Source organism: Bos indicus, chromosome 4, assembly GCF_029378745.1.
Source record: "Bos indicus isolate NIAB-ARS_2022 breed Sahiwal x Tharparkar chromosome 4, NIAB-ARS_B.indTharparkar_mat_pri_1.0, whole genome shotgun sequence".
NCBI lineage: Eukaryota > Metazoa > Chordata > Mammalia > Artiodactyla > Bovidae > Bos > Bos indicus.
Window position 1 is genome coordinate 47,645,585 of NC_091763.1, and position 22,085 is coordinate 47,667,669.

At 35.3% G+C, this 22,085-nt stretch overlaps 1 protein-coding gene and 1 long non-coding RNA gene across 3 annotated transcripts in view; one reads left to right on the top strand and one right to left on the bottom strand.

Annotated features, from left to right (window-relative positions):
* Nucleotides 1–257: 257 nt before the first annotated feature.
* Nucleotides 258–22,085, bottom strand: part of NAMPT (nicotinamide phosphoribosyltransferase) — a 40,262-nt gene continuing 18,434 nt past the window's right edge. The window contains exons 5-11 of one of the 2 annotated variants that reach the window (XM_019958670.2): nt 21,146–21,304; nt 20,524–20,660; nt 16,051–16,276; nt 14,227–14,346; nt 10,504–10,644; nt 7,549–7,683; nt 258–3,172 (exon numbers count right to left, since the gene is read on the bottom strand). In XM_019958670.2, the coding sequence (XP_019814229.1) occupies nt 3,062–3,172; nt 7,549–7,683; nt 10,504–10,644; nt 14,227–14,346; nt 16,051–16,276; nt 20,524–20,660; nt 21,146–21,304 (1,029 nt within the window). In that variant the 3' untranslated portion in view covers nt 258–3,061. The remainder of the gene's footprint in view (nt 3,173–7,548; nt 7,684–10,503; nt 10,645–14,226; nt 14,347–16,050; nt 16,277–20,523; nt 20,661–21,145; nt 21,305–22,085) is intronic. The other variant, XM_070787751.1, reaches the window with a different exon arrangement.
* LOC109557382 (uncharacterized) lies at nt 7,679–15,581 on the top strand. Its single transcript, XR_002180522.2, has 3 exons — nt 7,679–9,361; nt 13,986–14,047; nt 14,525–15,581. It is a non-coding gene; the product is annotated as an uncharacterized lncRNA (long non-coding RNA).

A 22,085-nucleotide genomic window follows, 5' to 3' on the forward strand; every position in this document is an offset into this window, starting at 1 on the left:
TCTTCAACTACCTAAAACCCACATTTAAATGTCTGAGAGGGCATCTCAAATCTTATCTGACAAATTGTGTTCTTTGACCCCCAATCTGATCTCCCTCCAGTGTCTTTACTAAAAGGCACTGCCATATGTTACACAAGGCAGAAAGTAAGAGTCATCCTAGAAATTTCTCCCTCTTTCATTCTCTTAATTCTCTGAACTGGAAGAATACCTAAAAAAGGTAACTCTGGGAATGCCATTATTTGAAGCACACAGTCAAATTTAACATTTAACTAATAGAGCTAAACTTTATTTCCATGTTTATTACATGTTTATCTTTGATGCTGAATACATATTAGATTGATTTAACATACAACTTGGGAGAAAAGCTGACATTCTCCACTGAATGGGTTAAAAAGGAATGTAAAACTACAAAATACTTGTTTAAGTTTGAATTCTAAATTATGGCAAACAGAACAATAATTACCTTGCTGTTTTCTCTTTCTAGTTTTCCAAGATGGATTTCCTTATAAAATTTTCATAACAATTTACTTCAAGAAAAGAAATAAGGGATAATCATTAAAACCATTTTAAGTATAGAGTACAAATAGTCTTAATGCAGAACTCCTATCTTCTATTTAAAATACAAATATTTCATGATATTATGAATTGAAGGGGATTAATTGCTAACTGCAAATCTAATGATTTAGAGCAAACTCATACATGCCATTTGCTTTTGTCTGAAAGATTAAGCTGATTTACAGGTGACACAATAGAGCTCTATTTGGTATCCACGTTAACCAGTTGCGTCTCAGAATGGAGATGGCCAAAATACTAAGTGCTTACGTGATGGAGATTTGGGATTAATCAATTCCAAGTGGCTGAAAGCTAACACAGTTAATCATTCCATCCCCCCAATCATTGGCCATGTACAAATGTACAGATTTTAGCATTCAGTGAAAAGTATTAAAACCCCTCTAGATACTCTACAATTGCTGAAATTCACTGTACAAAGACTGTTGTCTATAGTGTAATTCCAGTGTTTAATAAAATCAAAATTATGAGTGGTTATCAAAGTTGTTATTGGTAAGTTTCCTTCCCTTTGCTGTAGCCCCTTAGCACATTTTATGAAGAACTATGTGTTCTTCTTACTATTACTCTTCACTTGGATACATTTAAAAAACAGTAATCACTTTAAAATTATTTTTTACCAGGGATGGGATTACAGGATGAAAACTTTTCCTGGGAGTGTGGCTGATGCCTACTGTTATTAGACAAGTAGTTAGAATCATCTGCAAAAATCCATCTTCTTCTTAATAATGCTTATAAAAGATGCTTAATAAAGATAACATCTCTAATTAGATTACTTTAGTGACAAAATACCTTCTCATGTAACTGTTTAGAACAAATAATATATGGCTTTTCAATTTGTAAAATTTCACTTTAACGTCATATTGTTAAAGCTCTTCTAAATAGTCTTCTAATACCAGACTCTTAAATGAAAACAGAGAAGACAAAAGAGAAAAACTCTATGTATCAAGGCACACTCTTTTTCTTACAACAGGGGTTAACATACTTTTCTATAAAGGGCCGGATAATAAACATTTCAGGCTTTATGGGTTGTAGGATCACTATTACAATGATTCAACTTCTACTGTTGTTGGGAGAAGGCAGTCATAGACAGAATGTATTTACAAAAAAATAGTCTGAATTTGGCCTGCTGGCCACAGCCTTAGAACAGAAAGGAATCTACAAAACCCTGGTCTCTAGTCAGGTGTGATGACTGACTCAGAATCTAGTAGTTAATCGCTCTAGAACATGTCAACGTTGAACACTTTGAATTCAGCCAAATTACCACTGTGGGATCAGATTCTTCTTTTCAAACTCATGTCATCTTATTTTTCATTTGGGATAATTTATCTTCATTTAAGTAAGTACTTGCTTGAGCATTATTTATTGAGGGATTCAGTTTAAAATTAGTAAGTGATGTCCATAAAATCGAATATCCAATTTTTGAAAAACTTAATGAAAAATATAACAATCAAAACATCTAAAATAAGTACACTCACTACCCATTCCACTAATTCATTTCAGTCATAGCAACTATAGAATAGGAAAAATAAATTCATAAGTGTAATTACTTTAAAATAATTACTTCCATATTTGTCAATATTTTACATTTATGTATATATTCTATAGTGTAAGCAGAAATTCTCTCTAAAAATCTCCTTAAAATCTTGAGGTGCAGAGCCACAGGCAATATCTGACATATAAAACTGCAGTACAGGCCTGTCAATTTGGCATTTCACTGGTACAATACAATGACCAACTTGTATAATCACTGTACAGTGCCTAGACATTCCAGTAAGAACCATTATTTTCTTTAATGTAGAATGATTAATACATAGTCTACAAGGGGCAGTGAGGTTTAGTAATTCTGTTGGGTATATCCTGACATAATTTCAAATTGTACAATAACACAAACAACTTTGTTAAGGCCATGTTTTATTTGCTGATTAATGGACAAAAGGCAATGTATTTTCAAGTATTTTCTTGAAAGTCTGTGCTCATAAAAATCATGAAAAGTTGGAAAGACTGTTAAATCACTGAAACTTTAAATATATCTTACACAATCTGTTTGTACAAAAATACAAGTTAAATATAAACATAAAGCAATCATGATAATTTTATGCAAATCTGTTTTTATGTGATCTTCAGTTATATATAAAAGTTTCTTGGTTGTTTGTGAAAAGATCAATACCAGATTGAATTACTATCTATTGGCAAAGGGCCCTAAAAAGCTTACTTTAGCAATTATCTTTTACATGGTTAAGAGCATTTCCTAATTTGAGATCACCTAAACACTGGAAAAAAGAAAAAAATGAAAAGGGCAGTATGTCCATAAACCAACAAATAATTTGGCTGTAACGTATCATAAAACACAAAGAACCCCCACACATCTGTACAATAAACATTATGTATTACATACTCACACACACAGGGGTACACATGTGTGCATGCACGTAAACACACACACACGCATACGCAGGCACACACACACACACACCCAGTCATAAAACAAAGCCTAATGAGGTGCTGCTTCCAGTTCGATATTCAGCTGTGCATTTTTTCTTACTTCATCAAAAGAATAGCTTTTTGTCACCTTCCCATTCTTGAAGACAGTGTGAAGAAGATCCTACACAAATATAACAATATTGAAATTTAATGGTTATATTAGGCCATCAAACAAAATTTTTCAGTAATGCTTAGATGAATTAGACTGAATAGTCAAATACAGACATGCTGATAATGTTCAAATTATGAAATGATTTTATATAGAAAGGATGCTGATGGAGCAGGCAGAGGAGGCAAGACCCAGATCTAAAATGGAATGTAGACATGTTTAACTTTCTGAAAAGGAATGATTCAAGTATTACATTCTTAAAACAGTTTTCCTTAAAGGCAAAACAAATCTAGTAGATGCTTACTGCTTTGGCTGCCCAGAAGCACTATGGCTGTTGCTAATAATCATGACGGACAGATCGGCAAGGAAAGCCTGCCAGACCGTCCCTGTTCCTAGCCAAGAGACTCAACACCGATTAAACTTACCAACCTGGAATTTACTAAACTTACTAATCATAAGCTTTTGCCTTAAACAAACAAGGTGAAAGTGAAAGTGAAGTCCCTCAGTCAGGTCTGACTCTCTGCGACCCTGTGGACTGTAGCCCACCAGGCTTCCTTTGTCCATGGGATTCTCCAGGCAAGAATACTGGAGTGGGTTGCCATTTCCTTCTCCAGGGGATCTTCCCGACCCAGGGATCGAACCCAGGTCTCCTGCATTGGAGGCAGACGCTTTAACCTCTGAGCCACCAGGGAAACCCATCAAACAAACAAAAGTCAACCCTAAAAATAAGAAACCAAACCCAAACAGAAACATTAATAGATACTGATTTCTTGACTAATACATAGTCACTGATTTTAAAGACTGTGTATATTCCAGAAGTCACTGACATATGTAATCCATTTGATCCATATAAGAATAACAAAGACAAATTAAGAGAATTAAGACTAAATTCCCTTTTGAGTCTGGCAAAGCATTCCTATCTTAGTAAGGAATTATCTGCCTCTAGTTTTTCTTGAAAAATCCATAGAAGTAATCTATTGTGCCAGTTTTTCATTTCATCTGAAGGTGAGCACATAACATTATCTAATATTTCTGTCACTATGTTGTTTCCTTTTTATCCTTTTTCTATTGAAATATAGTTGATTTACAATATTAGTTTCAGGTGTACAATGTAATGATTTAATAGATTATAAACCATTTAAAATTATTATAAAATATGGGCTATATTCCCTGTGCTGTATAGTATGTCTTTGTACCTTACTTATTTTATACATGTAAGTTTGTACCTCCTACTTCCCTACCTTACCCCTGCCTGCTTCCCTCTCCCCACTGGTAAACACTAATTTGTTGTCTGTATCTGTGACACTGCTTCTGTTTCATTATATCCATTTATTTTTTTAGATTCCATATACAAGTAATAACATTCAGTGTTTGTCTTTCTCTGACTTATTTCACATAGCATAATAGCCTCCAGGTCCACTGATGTTGCTTCAAGTGACAAAAATTTCACTTTTAACGGCTGAGTAATATTTCATCGTGTGTGTGCATGCACCACATTTTCTTTACCCATTCATTTGTTGATGGATACTTAGGTTGCTTCCATATCTTGGATTACTGTAAATAATGGTGCTATTATTTCATGTGTGGGTTTATTATTTCATGCACATGTTTCAAATCAGTGTTTTCATTTTCTTTGGATATATACCCAGAAATGGAATTGCTAAATCATATCATAGCTCTATTTTTAGTTTCTGGAGGAATCTCCATAGTGGCTGTACCTGTTAACATTCCCACCAACAGTGTATGAGGGTTCTCTCTTCTCCAAATTCTTTCCAACAGTTGTTATTTGTAGACTTTTGGATGACAGCTGTTATTCTGACAGGTGTGAGGTGATACCTTTTTGTGGTTCTGGTGTGCATTTCTCTAACAGTCAGCGATGTTGAGCATCTTTTCACATAGCTGTTAGCCATCTGTATGACTTCTTTGGAAAAAATGTCTATTCAGTTCTTCTGCCCATTTTTTGACTGGATTGTTTTTTGATATTAAGTTACATGAGCTTCTTGGGTATTTTGGATATTAACCCCTTATTGGTCATATTTGCAAATACTTTCCCGTTCTGTAGGTTGTCTTTTTGTTTTGGTAGGTTTCCTTTGCTGTACAAAAGCTTTTGATTAGATTCCATTTGTTTATTTTTCCTTTTATCGATTTTGCCTTGGGAGACTGATCTAAGAAAACATTTCTATGATTTACATTGAGGAGTGTTCTTTTCTAGGAGTTTAATGGAATCATGTCTTACATTTAGGTTCATTACTGCTTTTGACATATTTTACATCTCATTTTGTGTATCACTGAACTGCTTATTGCAGATATAGATGATTTTACTGTCTTTTAAACTTCCTTAGTAAATGCTTGATTTGCTACCTTTACTATACATTTGCCTTTACTGACAAGGTTTTTCCTTTTGTAATTATTATGTTTCTAGTTACAGCATTTTTCTCTCCTGCTTAGATTACTCCTATTAACATTTCTCGTAAAGCTGGTTTGGTGATGCTGAACTTCAGCTCACCTTTTGATCTCATCAAATCTAAATGAAAGTCTTATCAGGTAGAATATTCTTGGTTGTAGGTTTTACTCTGTCATCACCTTAAATATATTGTGCCATCCCTCTCACCAGCAGAATTTCTGCTGAAAAGTCAGATTACAACCTTATGAGAGTTCCTGTGTATGTAAGTTGTTCCTTTTCCCTTGCTGCTTTTAATATTCTCTTTAGTTTTTGCCATTTTAATTACTGTGTGTCTTGGTGTGGTCCTCTTTGAATTTGATTCTTTTGGGGCTCTCTGGAATGCAAGGTCCCCCAGGTTGGAGAGGCTGAGGTGGGGCTCAGACCCCTTGTTTCTTTGGAAGAACCTCTGTAATTATTCTCCTATGGGTTGCCCACTTGGGGATATGGGTCTTGACTATATGGTGATTCTGCCCCTCCTGTCTTGTCATAGTTCCTTCTTTATAGCTTTAGTTGTAGATCTTTTCCTGGTAGATTCTGCCCTTTCTCATCATTATTTATTCTGTAAATAGTTATAATTTTAGCATGCCCATAAGAGGAGTTGAATTCGTGGTCTTCCTACTCCACCATCTTGAAACAATCTTAGCTATCAGTGTGTTGCTTCCAATCACACTGCTCTTGCTGTGGCATTTTCTTTATGAATTTAACTATGAAAATTTAAATATAATCTATTGAGGAAGGGTGGTTCCTGTTAAATCATAATGTCTAGATGATCATAAATGGCTTACTGACTCAAATGTTCTAGAGTATAATCCACATACTCTTAAAACCAATGTCTTGTTTTAGTCACAGTTATGACCACGTCTAAAGTAACTTTTGTCCAGCTGGGGTAAACTAATACAGCAAAGTCTCGGTAATAGAAGAGTTAAATGAAGGCTGTGTAACAGGCTATATATAAACAAATCTAATTCTAAAGGTTTTAGGAACTTGTATGTATTTCTCATTAAAGATAACAGAAAAATCTTACTGTAATAATTATGGCTTAAAATCTTAAAAGAATATAATAAAAGTAACATAAGCAGAATATATGTAGTATAAAGAATCAAAAGTTAAAAAAAAATCAATTTTATTATATAATCAATAAAAATAAAATTTTTATGATTTTTATCAATTATGAGTAGTTTCCTTCTAAAAAGGAGTATTTTCTTGTTCAATCCAGTGGCTTATTAATAAAAACTAGAAGTCGAATATAAGTGTAATCTTCTATGTCAATGAGCATACAGACTAAGCATACTATAAATATTTCTAGCTCGGTTGACTTAAATCAGAAAACTTGGTTCATTTATTAGTTATAATCTGAATCAAGTCTGTTTTCATATCTTACACTATTAAGATGACATAATTTGCCTTTTTAGCCCATAGATGTTGTGGTGAGAATTAAATGAGACTAAAGAAAACCATCTGAACTGGATTCTATTGTTTTGAAAAAATGCAATCATCTTTAACAATATCTTGGAATTTGGAAAGCCCTTCTTTCATCTACTAAAACTACCACGGTTTTCCTGTAACATGGACAGCTATGAATAGTCTAAGACCAGCATCCTTTAAGTATGCCTAACTATTCCTGCTCAGAAATGATTCACTGCTAATTGGCAATAGGAGTAAGATTAACTACACACACTTATTGAAGCTCACTCACTCTCTTGTAACTATATGGAACATCATTTTTTTTTTCCTTATAAAATATTTCACCCAATGTAAAGGTCTCATATTTATTATCTAGCCATTTCTTATTTTTCATCTTATTTTGGTAGGCTAGGTCAGCAATTGTAAACATTTTACAATAACACTCTTGTCCTCCAAGAAAAAGCCTCCTTTCTTAATTTGAAAAGTGAACTTATTACTGTTTAAAAAAACAAAACAAACCCCAATCAGCATAGATACATACATGACCGTATTCTTCAAGGTCTCCTTTTCCTTCCTCAAGTGTAACAAAATTTCCTGCTGGTGTCCTATGTAAAGATAATCGGCCCTTTTTGGACCTTTTGTTGGGATCAGCAACTGGATCCTTGAAGACGTTAATCTGGAATCCAAATTAAAGTTAGAGAAATAGAAGACTAATCATCAGAAATGTTCACTCAAGTCACATTAAAAAAGTATATATAAAATTTAAATAAATTTTAAGGTACTTTGCAGGTATAACTAAGCCAATCTGCATCTAGCTCTTAGAGATATAACTCTAGCCTGTTGTGGAGGAGAGAATCCTCTGTCAGGAAAAAGGTATGAACCAAATCCAAATCTTTGAAATCCTTTCATACTAGTGCAGAATACTAATAACTCCATCTGAGGTAAGTCTTTGAGGTCAACAATGTGACCCTTAAAGTATCCCCTTTTCTATTATGCATTGCCCTTAAACTGATCTAAGTATAGCAAGCACATGCATGTTACTGAAAAATAAATCCATGTCAACTCTATAATCTGTGGCAAGGGTACTAGGATTTTACTACAGTAAAGGCTTGCTCACATAACTTTTCCCCTTTTGTTACTTTTTATTCTATTAGTGATATCTTGTTACCGTGAGAAGCAAAGACAACCTTGAGAACCTAGAGACCTAGAGCACAGTGTTTTAGGATCAGAAAGGTAGAAGGCAACTGGAGGAGCAGAAGAAGGAAACCTAGAACTCCCCAAAGAATGATGGAGGTGAACTAAGGTAGGGAACCAATCCATGTTTCTTTAGGATCCCCTACACACATCATCGAAAAAGCGATAGAGTTCCAGAAAAACATCTGCTTTACTGACTATGCCAAAGCCTTTGTGTGGATCACAACGAACTGTGGAAAATTCTTCAAGAGATGGGAATGCCAGACCACCTGACCTGCCTCCTGAGAAACCTGCATGCAGATCAAGAAGCAACAGTTGGAACTGGACATGGAACAACAGACCGGTTCCAAATTGGGAAAGGAGTACCTCAAGGCTGCATGCTGTTATCCTGCTTATTTAACTTATATGCAGAGTACATCATGAGAAATGCTGGACCGGATGAAGCACAAGCTGGAATCAAGATTGCTGGGAGAAATATCAATAACCTCAGATATGCAGATGACACCACCCTTATGGCAGAAAGTGAAGAAGAACTGAAGAGCCTCTTGATGAAAGTCAAAGGGCAGAGTGAAAAGTTGGCTTAAAGCTCAACATTCAGAAAACTAAACTCATAGCATCTTGTCCCATCACTTCATGGCAAATAGATGGGGAAACAATGGAAACAGTAACAGACTATTTTTCTGGGCTCCAAAATCACTGCAGATGGTGACTGCAGCCATAAATTAAAAGACGCTTGCTCCCTGGAAGAAAAGTTATAACCAATCTAGACAGGATATTAAAAAGCAGAGACATTACTTTGTCAACAAAGGTCTGTCTAGTCAAAGCTATGGTTTTTCCAGTAGTCAGGTATGGATGTGAGAGTTGAACTATAAAGAAAGCTGAGCCCCAAAGAATTGATGCTTTTGAACTGTGGTGTTGGAGAAGACTCTTGAGAGTCCCTTGGACAGCACGGAGATCCAACCAGTCCATCCTAGAGGAAATCAGTCCTGAATATTCATTGGAAGGACTGATGCTGAAGCTGAAACTCCAATACTTTGGCCACCTGATGCGAAGAACTGACTCATTTGAAAAGACCTTGATGCTGGGAAAAACTGAAGGCGGCAGAGAAGGGGACGATAGAGGACGAGATGGCATCACCGACTCGATGGACATGAGTTTGAGTAAGCTCCGGGAGTTGGTGATGGACAGGGAAGCCTGGTGTACTGAAGTTCATGGGGTCGCAGAGAGTCAGACATGACTTAGCGACAGAACTGAACGCACACCCTTTGATACAGACTCCTAAGAGCTTGTCAAGAGCTACTAGGGAGTTGGTTGTTCAGCTGCCTGCAGCTTGGGCTCCCCCTTCTAAGACTACCAGAAAATGATTCTAGTGTCACAACTAGAACCTCACAGTTCACCTTCCTAAAATATTGACAGTGTTTACATATTTGCTTATTTTTAATGCATGATGGCTAGGTGAGCTGACATGATTGTATGTGCATGCTAAGTCGTTGACTCTTTGTGACCCCATGGACTGTAGTCTGCCAGGCTCCTCTGTCCATAGGGATTCTCCAGGCAAGAATCCTGGAGTGGGTTGCCATGCCCTCCTCCAGGGGATCTTCCTGACCCAGGGATCCAATCCGAGTCTCTTGTATCTTCTGTATTGGCAGGCAAGTTCTTTACCACTAGCACCACCTGGGAAGCCCAGGTGAGCTGACATTCTCACTCAAATTTGCTCAACTTCTTGATTCAAAGATATACACTGAAGGAGTAGAAATGAATTGACCTGCATCATCTCTCTTAAATTATCTCTCACTTTTCCTCTTTTTTCTAAGTCTTTCTCCTTTTCTGAAGTCAAGTTATCACCTACTATCTCTTATTTTTCCCGTTTCTGAGTACTGTCAGGGGTACAATACAGTAATAGTTCAGGACCATATTATCCTTCGACTATTGCATTCAATATATGTATTCTAGGCATATTCTCGGAGAAGGCAATGGCACCCCACTCCAGTACTCTTGCCTGGAAAATCCCATGGACGGAGGAGCCTGGTGGGCTGAAGTCCATGGGGTCGCTGAGGGTCGGACACGACTGAGCGACTTCACTTTCACTTTTCACTGTCATGCATTGGAGAAGGCAATGGCAACCCACTCCAGTGTTCTTGCCTGGAGAATCCCAGGGACGGGGGAGCCTGGTGGGCTGCCGTCTATGGGGTCGCACAGAGTCGGATACGACTGAAGCGACTTAGCAGCAGCAGCAGGCATATTCTAGGCCTACACATAAAGACGATAGTAACAACACAAGAGTAGAAGTTGAAGGACATACCCCAAGGCCATTGGTTACAACATAACTACATTTGAAGGAACAATTCAAGAGATCTCTTGTTAACTTCTGTAGCAAGGCTCCACCAGAACCAAAGGAAACATTTTCAATACTCCATTTTTTTTGCTTCATGCCTTCCACAATCTAGATTAAAGAAGAAAATTTTAAAAAGTCAGGTAATTTGGGAGTGGAAAGAAGTTATTTTTCCATGGGCCATACTGATGAATAAACCATCTAAAGCTGTTTATAACACAGTAAACAATGAGCTAAGAATAAGGCCTACATAAAGTTACATCCCACTTTTTTTCTTTTAAAAGACCCACCCACCTCAAAGAGGGAAGCCCAGGAATAAGTGTAGAAGGAGGGGATTTCATTCAAAGTTCCTGAATCTGTACTGTTATCAGCGATTGTGGTTTAGGTTGGGGGAATAAAGGGAATGAGAGGTAGAAAAAAATGGCTATCAATACACAAGGTTACTTGAGTAAACTCTCATCTACCTCTGTAATTCACTGCCCAGATGCCAGTAGCACAAGCAATGAGGCCCAGATATTTGCCCCAAATTAGTAGATTCTGTGACTCTACTCATCATTAATAAATTTCAATACATGTTGTCACATGTCACAGTGCAAGTCATGTAATGGGGGTGCTTAAAATCATCAGATATTAGTGATTAAAAAAAAAGTGTAAAGTACTCCCTCTAATTTAAGAGCTGAGGCACTGGCAGTCGTCTGGCCCTGGCTGGTACCCTAGTGCCATAAGCAAAACTATGAACTGATTGGGAGCTAAGATTTATCACTGGATCATTTTTTTGGCAGAATTATCTAAAAAGCCAGAAAGAGAGACCTATATAAACACAGACTTCTAACAACTAGACTATTTCTTTCAAGGGACACATAATTTAAATTTTACATTAATCTATTACTTTATTATCAATCTTATTTGCATTTCTTTTTCCCAGGCAGGACTTGGTTAACTAGTGTCTTTCTTCTTATGTAACATACTCAATCACTTTTATGGTAGAAGGTAGCAGATAAAGTTTAATAACCATTCTTTTAATTTCATACTAGTCAAAAGGAAGTAATTATAAAGTATGGGGTTTTTAAATTTAAACAGAACTTTCAGAAGTGATTAGAAAATCAAAATTTAATAGGTTTATGTGAATTATTCATACAGATTTGTCATATACTTCCCAATACCAAGAGTCTCAAACTGACCTCTTATCTAAATGAGGAATAGTTGCTGTTGTTTATTCACTAAGTCGTACCTGACTTTTGCAACCCCCATGAACAGTAGCCCAACATGTTTCTCTGTCCATGGGATTTCCCAGGCAAGAATACTGGAGTGCCATTTCCTTCCCCAGGGGATTTTCCTGATCCAGGGCTTGAACCCATATCTCCTGCATTGGCAGGCAGATTCTTTACCACTTTTCAACATTATAAGATACAAATATATAAACTCCAAGGACCTACATCTTTTAACAAATCCACATCTAGAAATGCAACTTTCTTTTTAAGTCTCAGTCTAACTCTCCTGCTGTATGTCAGGAATCAAGATGGAGACATATGCAATTTATTTTAAAGTAATTCTCATGTCTTTTTATTATTACACTTGAACTCAAAATACTCAAGGGCCCTGAGTTTTCTCACTGAACTGTAAACCAAGTATAACTAAAACAATAACGAAAACCTTATAAAACAATGTGAAATTAAAGTTCTAATAAGTGAATTTCAACACAGAAGAAACACAAGGAGTAGAACAGAAAAATGGAGTAAAAGAAACAGAGACCAACAGACGGAGGGTAAGGAGATCTGGGTAAAATATAGAGAAAACAGTTTCAGACCTGTCACTTGATTTTAGGTACACCTCAGAAGCACAAGAATGAGAAATTAACAAAGAAACAGTACCACCTAATGTCATATTCTGTCTTTTAGGACCAATTTCTTTAAGGTGTTCTTCCCATACAGCTTCACCATCACAAGTTGCGAAATTTAGACAATTTAAAGTTTATGTGAATTTTTCTATTAATGTTACTGGATGTTACAGAATTAGAGGAAATATTACCTTTAAAAAATTTTACACATACAAATTAAAAGGAAACCTGACTAGACAAAAAGTCTATATAAATTCCTTTCCTTGTTTCTAAAAACTTATTTCGACCCATCTCCAATATGGAAAGAGAGCAGGTATTATCCTTTAGGTAATGAGTGCATGTATTAACACAAACTACTCATTCTCTGACCATTCTGTTTAAGGTTTTACCAATGCCAGAGAATGTGTGTCTTGGGATTTAACTTTTTGTTTATGGAGTTATTTTTTTAAGAAAGGTTCAAGTTCTGAACTGATTCTCAACTTTAAAAATGCATATACATTTTCAAACTTTATTTTAGCAAAATGAAAAAAAAAGAAAAGCCAAAGAGCTTCAGTTTTTAAAGAGAAGTTCAAATACCCGATGGAACAACCGAACTTAAAGAGCTGCCCCTAAGAATAAGGAAGGACAGGGATAAGCAATGGGAAGAGCACTGGGCTGGTAGATATTCTGTTAAACAGTACCTTGCCCAGGTTTCTTCATCTGAAAGGGACCTGTTGAAACGGAGGCTGGGTACTAGTTCTTAACTGACACCATGTCAGAAACCTTCAATTCAGCTGAGCTAGAAGACAACAGCAATTAAATATGCCAACTGAGATTTCTATATTCAGGTCCTCCTCTTTGCTGAAGACTTTTCTTCTATTTCTTCCTTTGTACATCAAAGCCCCTAGGATGCCCCAACACCAAATGTCTTAGAAGAGCTGGGGAAGTTTCCACTTATCTTAGGCAAGGCGGTTTGGAAGAGCTGGTGGAAGAAACCTCATTTCTGTTATTTTAAGAGATCTATTTCAGACCTCATTTGGAACTCTAAATACATGTCACCACAGAAGTACTGAGAGTTATATGCAATAGTTCTTTCTTTTAAATGAATCTTTAGAAAACAAACTGTTCATAACTGGAGTACTGACCTTCCTCTAACCACACCAACCCTTTCAAACAGAAAATTCTTTTGGTAACTTGTGTTATACAAGTGGATATCATCTGAAACTAGTATACATTAAAATGTCAGTGCTTTATCATAGTTGACAATCTATATCATGGTATCAATGATAGTCTTAATTGTTGTGGAGTGCTTTACATATTAAAAGTATAGTTCTTTAGAAACTTATTTGAGAAACAAAAGAGGAAAATGGTTTAAGATAATATAAAACTTACACTGTTTGACTAACAATAGTGATAACAGTCAATGCTAAATTTAGAGGAGGTAACAAACCATTCTATAAATCTGAAAAAGCACAGTATCAAAAAGAGTAGTATCATTCAGGTTTCACATTATTAGAGTATGTGAAGTTCCATTCTATTGAAACTGAGACCTATTTGTACAGTGTTAAGAAACAAAAAGTTAAGACTTTTTGTTTTACATATAAAGAGTACTCTTTGGCATTTTCTTGTTTCCTAGTGACACTTCTTTGGGCTCATCATCCACAGTGGCCAATGAGGACTGGGAGTATGGTTTGGCTGGTATGTCTGTATTTTAAGTTACTATTATCTATAAATTTTAAGCATTTAACAGAAAAGACATACACTGTCTTACTAAAAGAATAACAATTGTACTTAAATTATTGTTATTGTTATCAAATTAGTAAACAGTTTAATTATAAGAATTACCTTATTGAAACTTTTTAATATAAAATACATACCTCTTGTAAGGTATTAATATCTACTCCATCTCCTTGAATAACTCTAAGATAAGGTGGTAGCAACTTGTAGCCCTTCGAGTTCTCAGTAACAGGGAACTTCTTACCTAAAATATCCAAAACCTGTTTGGAAAAATACACATCCAACACAAAATAACTAAGACTGAAAAAAAGTGTAAAAACTTTCCAAAGTTAAAAAGACTTTGCTAACAATCTTGAATATAAAAATTTAATTACTTAAATTTTATATTACCATGTATAAGCCTTCTAAAATTTCATCTCAATTCTATTTGATTTTTAGAACAGGCATGCAATTTTCTATCAAGCCAATTTATGCTGTAAAGCGGCTCAAAACGTAAGTATTTTTCCCTCACATTTTTCTAATTAGATTCAGAGAAAAAATCCTTTAACATTAGAAACTTACAATGGTAAATATAATATTTTTAAAAGGTATATAAAACATCATTTAAAAAACTCATGATGATACTTTTCAGTTGGATTTTTTTCTGCTTGTGCCAATAATGTAATTTGTCTGATGTAACTCAAACATGAATCCAGCTGAATTTTCTGAAGTCCTTCTCACTTAACAATAACACCAATTTTTTTTAAGCCAAATTGCTTAATATGCAAGTTGTGCAACTCATTCACTAACTATTGAAAGTTTGGTAGCAGCTGAAATACTTCAACACTGACTGAAAATTTATCAGAAAGCTTCCTCAGAGATTCAAGGGTTCTACCCAACCATCACTCCCTTTTCCTAAATAAACTGGTTTAATATTCTAACAATGACAAAATTCCGTATGGTAACTCAGTTGATTCTTGAAACTAGGTTTGTATATTTTTATTAGGTAACAGAAAAAACATGAAACCTGTTCAGTTTGCTAAACCAAATCAGTTCATATTTCAGGCTAAGATAAAACCATCAGACTGGTCTTTTACTTAACAGGATAGGAAAAGACCTCCTTGATTCTACACCCCACTGTTTTAAAGGGTAATTCATCACCTAATCATCAGCTGGCAAACAGTGTGGTAAAGAGAGATGGTATGATAGTCATAAAGACCTATGCTGGCTATTTGGCTTATTTTATTACATGTTGTCTGACCTTCAGCAAGTGAATTTTAACCTAAGCTGGTTTATTTGTCTATAAAAAAAGAGTTGTAATACGGATCATAAAGTTTTCAGAGATTCAATGACACAATTAAGCAAAGCATGTAACACACTATTTTTCTAGTAGTAAGCATCAATAACCTGTTTCTATTAGTGCTTTTCAAAGAAGGTAAACCAAGTCCTAAAAACTTAAAAAAGAAAGAAGAAAAAAAAAAAGACAACAAGGCTACCTTGAGGACCGGTAGTATCACTAAAGAATCTCTACTTGAAAAGTATTTTCAAATTATTTTTGTTCCACATTACCTTGCACATACTTCTTTTGCACTAAAACCTTCAAAGGTACAGCAATAACTTGTGATAAAGGCAGAGAAAGAAACCACAAACTTGGTAACCAAATCACAGGACTGGTTAAAAATGGTAATGGGATTTATTAATCTTCAAGGTAAGTAGAAAAGAAAGTATCTATTCAACAGTCAACAGTACTTAGTAGTCTATTTGACAGTTACATATTAGTAACCCTTTACTCTGGAAATACTTTCTCTAGTTATTAATGTGTGACCTTGGGCAAATCTATTAATTCTCTCTGGGCTGCAACTCTAAAATAAGGGGACTGGTCCAGATAGTTCTGAAATGGTGTGTGTATGAATGAAATTAAAAGTAGTGTTGATGCAGCTGGTCTATTGGCACTTTTAATAATCAAGTTACGTATTAAAATTTACCTTTAATACAGTGTCAAGAGGATTTCCAGAATCAGGTCTGATTATTAGTGGTGCCTCTGTACTTCTTGATACTATTAAATGTCTTAAATCTTCACCCCATGTTTTCTCACACGCATTATAAATGTCATAGCTATCGCTGACCACAGATACAGGCACTGATGAAAACTGTGTTACTATATGTTCAAAAGCATCTTTTTCATGGTCCTTCCCCCAAGCTGTTATGGTACTAGAAAACAAAATGAAAATACAGATTTACTTAGGTAGACACATTATCTGTTCCTGAATTATATCTCATGTTTACTATACTACACCATCAACAGTGCAGAGAAGGTGAGTGATTTAGTTTAATGAATGCACATCAAGAGGTTAGTTGAATACTAGTTGAGCCAAACCAAACCACCCTTTGGCCAATTTTTAAGACTACAAGTAATCTCTCCAATAGTTATTCAAACTCTTAAGTCATATTCAACCAAAGGATAAATGATATTATTTTCTTTTTTAGTACTCCTGAACCTAACTCATTTAAAATGAGTAAGCTAAAAAAGCACCTGTTAAATACTATATACATTATGCTAAGATGTTAGAAAGAATGAACACATACTCCCATTATTTCACTAAGCAATGCAGTTCCCTTTTGTGAATTTTCAAAACCATATACCAATAATAATAAGGACATATATTTTATCTTTCTTACTCTCAAAACCTTACACTTAAAAGACAATTACTTAGGCAATTACTTATACTGTATCATGCATATATGTAGTCAACTAACTAACTCTTTACCTGTTGTATCTTTAATTGGCCTGTAATAGGCATTTATTTTACTTATAGATTATCTACTAACTAACATATGCCCAGGAAGTAAGAATTACAATATTTAGTTTGAGCTAAACATAATTAAGATGGGAAATAGTGTGAGAGTTTCTATTAGGCAAGAATGATAACAGTAATTTTTATACTGTCCTTTTTGAACAGATTAACTGCATTTAACTAAAGTACTTGCTGATTAACTTATAATATAAATAACAAACTCTTAATGAGAACCTAATAATTTTAGAATTGTTATGATTTTCTCATGCCCAGTAATTTTACTTTCTCCCTAATTTATTAGTTTTTGCCTCTACTTCATTTTCCAAAGTAAAATAATGGCAAGTGAAACAACCCATTCATTTAATCCCATGCAGATATGTTTATCTCCAAACTATTTAAAGAGTCATACTATTTTTGAAACTGTTTTCTTTTTCCCTCTAAAGGACTAAAGTAAACAACTTCTCTCATGCTGTCAATGATATGCTGGGGACAGCAGAGGATGTACACTTCAGGGATACATACAGACTTTGCTATCCAGAACTACTGAAATGGAGTGAGAGCACATTTATATAAAATTTATTTTATAGTGAACAAAGTAGCTATGATGCCTACTCTCCACTTCATGCAAGCACCTACCGGTTGAAAGGAAAATTAAGACATGGATAAAGAAAGCTCTTTCTTCAAATCAAGAATTGCTATGGTCTTCTCTGTAAGGGACTTCCTGGTGGCTCAAATGGTAAAGCGCCTGCCTACAATGTGGGAGACCTGGGTTCAATCTCTGGGTTGGGAAGATCCCCTGGAGAAGGAAATGGCAACCCACTCCAGTATTCTTGCCTGGAAAATACCACGGACGGAAGAGCCTGGTAGGCTATAGTCCATGGGGTCGCAAAGAGTCGGACACGACTAAGTCGGACAGGACTTTTCTTCTTTCTTTCTCTGTAAGGGAGAGAATTAAGCTCAAAGAATACTAGCACTGGAGAGCTTTGCAATGTAAGAACCAACTCTGAAGAGGTTATTTCAATGCAGTCATCTAACTCTGTGTGTATCACTTCTAGAAAACTTAATAGTTTAGTCTTTATCTTACTTGCTTTCTCTTTGGCATTTGAACTTTCCTGAAGCTTTATTTTCCAATGACTTCACTGACGTATCTCATGTTTTGATTTTTTCCCCCTATTTCTTTGGGTCCTCTTCTGTTGCCCCTAGAGGCTGTGCTCGCCTTCCCCAGTATGACCTGGGCACTAGTCTGTCTCTCTATACCTCCCTATGTGAAAACCACTCAAAGCTTTTAAAAATACCCTTATAGTGAGTTTCCAAAATCTGTACCTTAGCCCAGGTTTCCCCCACCTCCACACTGCCCCCCGCAGACTCCAGATCCATTTTGTTGGGGAGGAAAATGAGTATCTCATCATCCCATAGACATTTCCTAGAGCACCCTCCACATAATGCAATCATAACACCTATTTTATTTGGTATATACAGATCATAAATATTTGGTCAGTGACTTCTACTTATACCACCATTCCAATTTTCAGCATCATATTTGATACATTTCCAGTTTGAGGAAGAGGTATATAATTGAATATTTCTAAGTCTATATTCATATATTCTTTAAGAAAATATAACAATAATGGCAATGTTCTAAATTTTAGCATTTTCTTATTTTAAAGTTATCTTAGATGTTAGTTCATTTTTCCTCAATGACCTTCTGATGTTGGAAATGCAAAAATTTTTGTTCCTCCTTTTGTTGGCTTGGATGGAGGAAATGAAGAACAGAGAGATAAATGAGTTGCCCAAGGCCACCCAGTATGTCAGCTGTAAGGTCACTCCTATTTCCCAACTTTCAATCTAGAGCTCTTTTCACTGTACTATGCTGTTGTTTAAAAAGACTTATCTATTTAAGAACAGCTGATATATTAAGGAGTCAGATTTGCAGATGTAATAAATATTATGAGGCTATAAAAACACAGTAGATTTTCACCCTGTATTAACATGAAATTCCTAAAGAAAATATCTTTATTCTCAGATTTGTAGTATCACACTCATGATGTTATTACTTTGAAACAAAACCATTAATACAGAGTACTCTTTATTAGTACTGTATTAGTAAGTTTTTAAAAGGTATGCATGTATCTAAGACCAAAAATTAAAATACTGCAACCCTTAAATCTTGATCTGTTAATGTCACTCTTATTTTCCTAGTTTCACTAGTCTTGAAACTTACATGTGAAAATATTTCAAGTCCCTACTAAGAGAGCAATGCTAGTAAACGTTAGCTGAATCCACTTTCTATTGAGCCCCAGTTCAAGTCATCATTTCAGCAATTTCATCTCCCAAGCCTCTGCTCATGTTTATCCCCTTCTTTTATTTAGACACTTGGTTCTGAATCTCATCATCTCTCAAAATTATTGCAACATTTCCTATAAACCCTAACTTCTCATTTTTCTCTATTTTTCAATTCATAAGATAGCCCACTATCAAAGTGATCTTTCTACAACATTTCTGACACTACTTCTTTGCTCAAAAACTTAAATGCCCACCCTCATTTGAAAATGGAATTAGAATAACCCAGCACATTCAATGTGAAAATACATTTGAGGCCTTTTACTTATTAACCTGTCTTTCCAGCCCACCTGACGTTACCTACAAAATCTCCGTACAAGATACATTTCAGTCCTTATTCCTTAAGCACATCCATATTTGCCTCTTTCATGACAATGCTTAACACACGGTAGGTACGTAATAAATATTTATTCAGAGAATAAAGAATCCCGTAGTGTCTGCCATTAAATTTTACCAAACATTCAAGAAGTCAATATTTACATACTATCTCTATAAAGCCTTTTTTCATCCTACCAGTGGAATATGACCCTACTTCTCCTTCCTCTGCACTGCTGCAGTACTTTAATTGTATCATTTTAAGAGCACTTTAACAGAGCAGAATGTTGCTAGTGTACTTTTTATCCAAAAGATAGGATTAATTCTTTATGTCTTTCCATCCCTTGTAGCATCCAGTAGACTGCTGGGATCAAAGCTCAGCTTTACTCATTGCTGGTTTTAGCACCGTGTTCTTGTTGTATGAATCAGAAATAAGGATTGGCATACATTTAAAAAACTCCACTAACTTCCAGTAAAACTAACTCTAGAACCAGAGCAGCTATAGCCTGGACTATAATAGTTTTCTAGTTTAACTTGAATGGAGGAAACCTAAGAATCTGAACACTCTTCCTTTCATCAAAAGGATTAACTCGCTCATCTACAATTCAAGGTACTGGGCTCAGAAGATAATTTCCAGAACAAAGATAAGTGAAGTTATGTAGAAGAGCAGGGAAAGAGAGAACACTGACCAGGTGTCACAATGAGTGCTTCTAGACTTCAAGTACATGACTTATCTGTACATGGCAATAGAGAAGCTAACATTTTTTAAACAATAAAACTCATAGAGCAATATAAAAGTTAGAAAAAGAACTCCTCAATTGTTTCTATTAGGACAGTTAAAAGTTTTGTCTACCTTCCTGACACCAGTTTTTATATACAGTATAAAGAAGATTTACTGTAGTACCTATCTGTGTAGTTAAACAAAATATGACTCAGTTACAAAAATGAAGAAGCTTATTTATGAAAAACCAATGTGAGATAACAGAAGGATGAAAACAGAAATTTTACCTGTGTTCTGCCGCTGGTACAGAATAGCCTGGAACAGGGTCTTTTGTTCCATAATATTTTTTAATTAAAGCAATTCCTGCTACTGTATCTGTTCCTTTGAAGTTAACCAAATGAGCAGACGCTCCTATGCCAGCAGTCTGCAAAATAAACCATAAACCAAATTCCAAAAAAAGAAAAAGACCTATACTTGAAGTACAGAGCATAGCCCCCAAAGGAGTTACTGTCTTCAGTTATTTTTAAAGAGAAGTCAACCGTTACCTCCTCAAAGAGACCTACTTAAATAATAGTAATCTACCTGCACTTCCCATCATCCTCTTTTCCACTACTCTGTCTTGTGCTTCTCAGTAGTAGTATCTGACATGTTTATTACATATATTTAGTCATCTGTCCATCCATCCATCAGATATATAAAGGAGGGAGATGTTTACTGAAGACTATTATTTCAGGTATCTTTAACAGAGGCTGACACATATTAGGTATTTAATATCCTTGACTGAATTTCTGGAATTTCAAAATGTGACCTACTTCCCATATAACTTCCTAGTAACTTCCTAAAACTTTATACTGGTAACCTAACCAACAATCTATATTTTATTAATTGAGGTTCCCTCCAGTTTCTTACCTCTTGGGAAGAGACTCCTCTGTAGCCAAAATCATGTAACTTGTATTCCAGACCATCTAAGTTACCAGATGTTTCTAATAAGTATTTGGCCAATATTTTCTTCTGCTCTCTAGAATTTGTGGCCACTGTGATTGGATACCAGGACTGAACAAGAATAGTCTGTAGTAATAAAATTAACCACAAACATTAATACATAAAAAATTGGATTCTTTCTGAGGAAAATCCTAGCTTTCTCTGGAGTTATGTCCTGGACTGCCATACTAGTAGAAATACCAATTGGACATTTCAGCTGTATGGTGGGAAGCCTACCACATGTATTTCAGATACAGTGCCGAGCTCAGCTCTCAAATCCATAATACGAAGGATAAGCAAACTAGGCCCCAAACAGTAGAGAATGTTGAATTACCTATTTTTCCATCCAAAGCTCCAAAGAAGCAAATTTTATGAAGACTATCTGTGATGAAGGACCGATGTATTTATTTTCAATCTATCATGGATCAATAGTTTTATAAACTATATTCACACTTGGATGCTAAGGCAATTGCTATAGAAGTTTCTAAATGCTTATCCTTGATTTTTATATTTCATGCAGACTTGCACTGAAGACCTCATGGACCAGCACTGGTCCACGGACTGCACCTTGAATAGTATACATCTAGAGAAGTTATTTTTTCACTCCTCTAGGTAGTACTGGATCTAATTTTTCCTTGGATCTAATATGACTACTGGAAGGTTATGTATGTGAGATACTTTTGCTTAGTACTAGACAATTCAATTCACAGAGTTATGTTTTATGTCCTTGGCATTTATCAAAAGTCATTATAAAAGAGCCACATGAAACATTTCTGCATACGCTGTTTACTTCTGAGGTCCCTATTTTGTAATTCAGTTCCTATTATAGAGTTTTCCAAATGAGGAAATGAAAGAATTGCTACCTTCT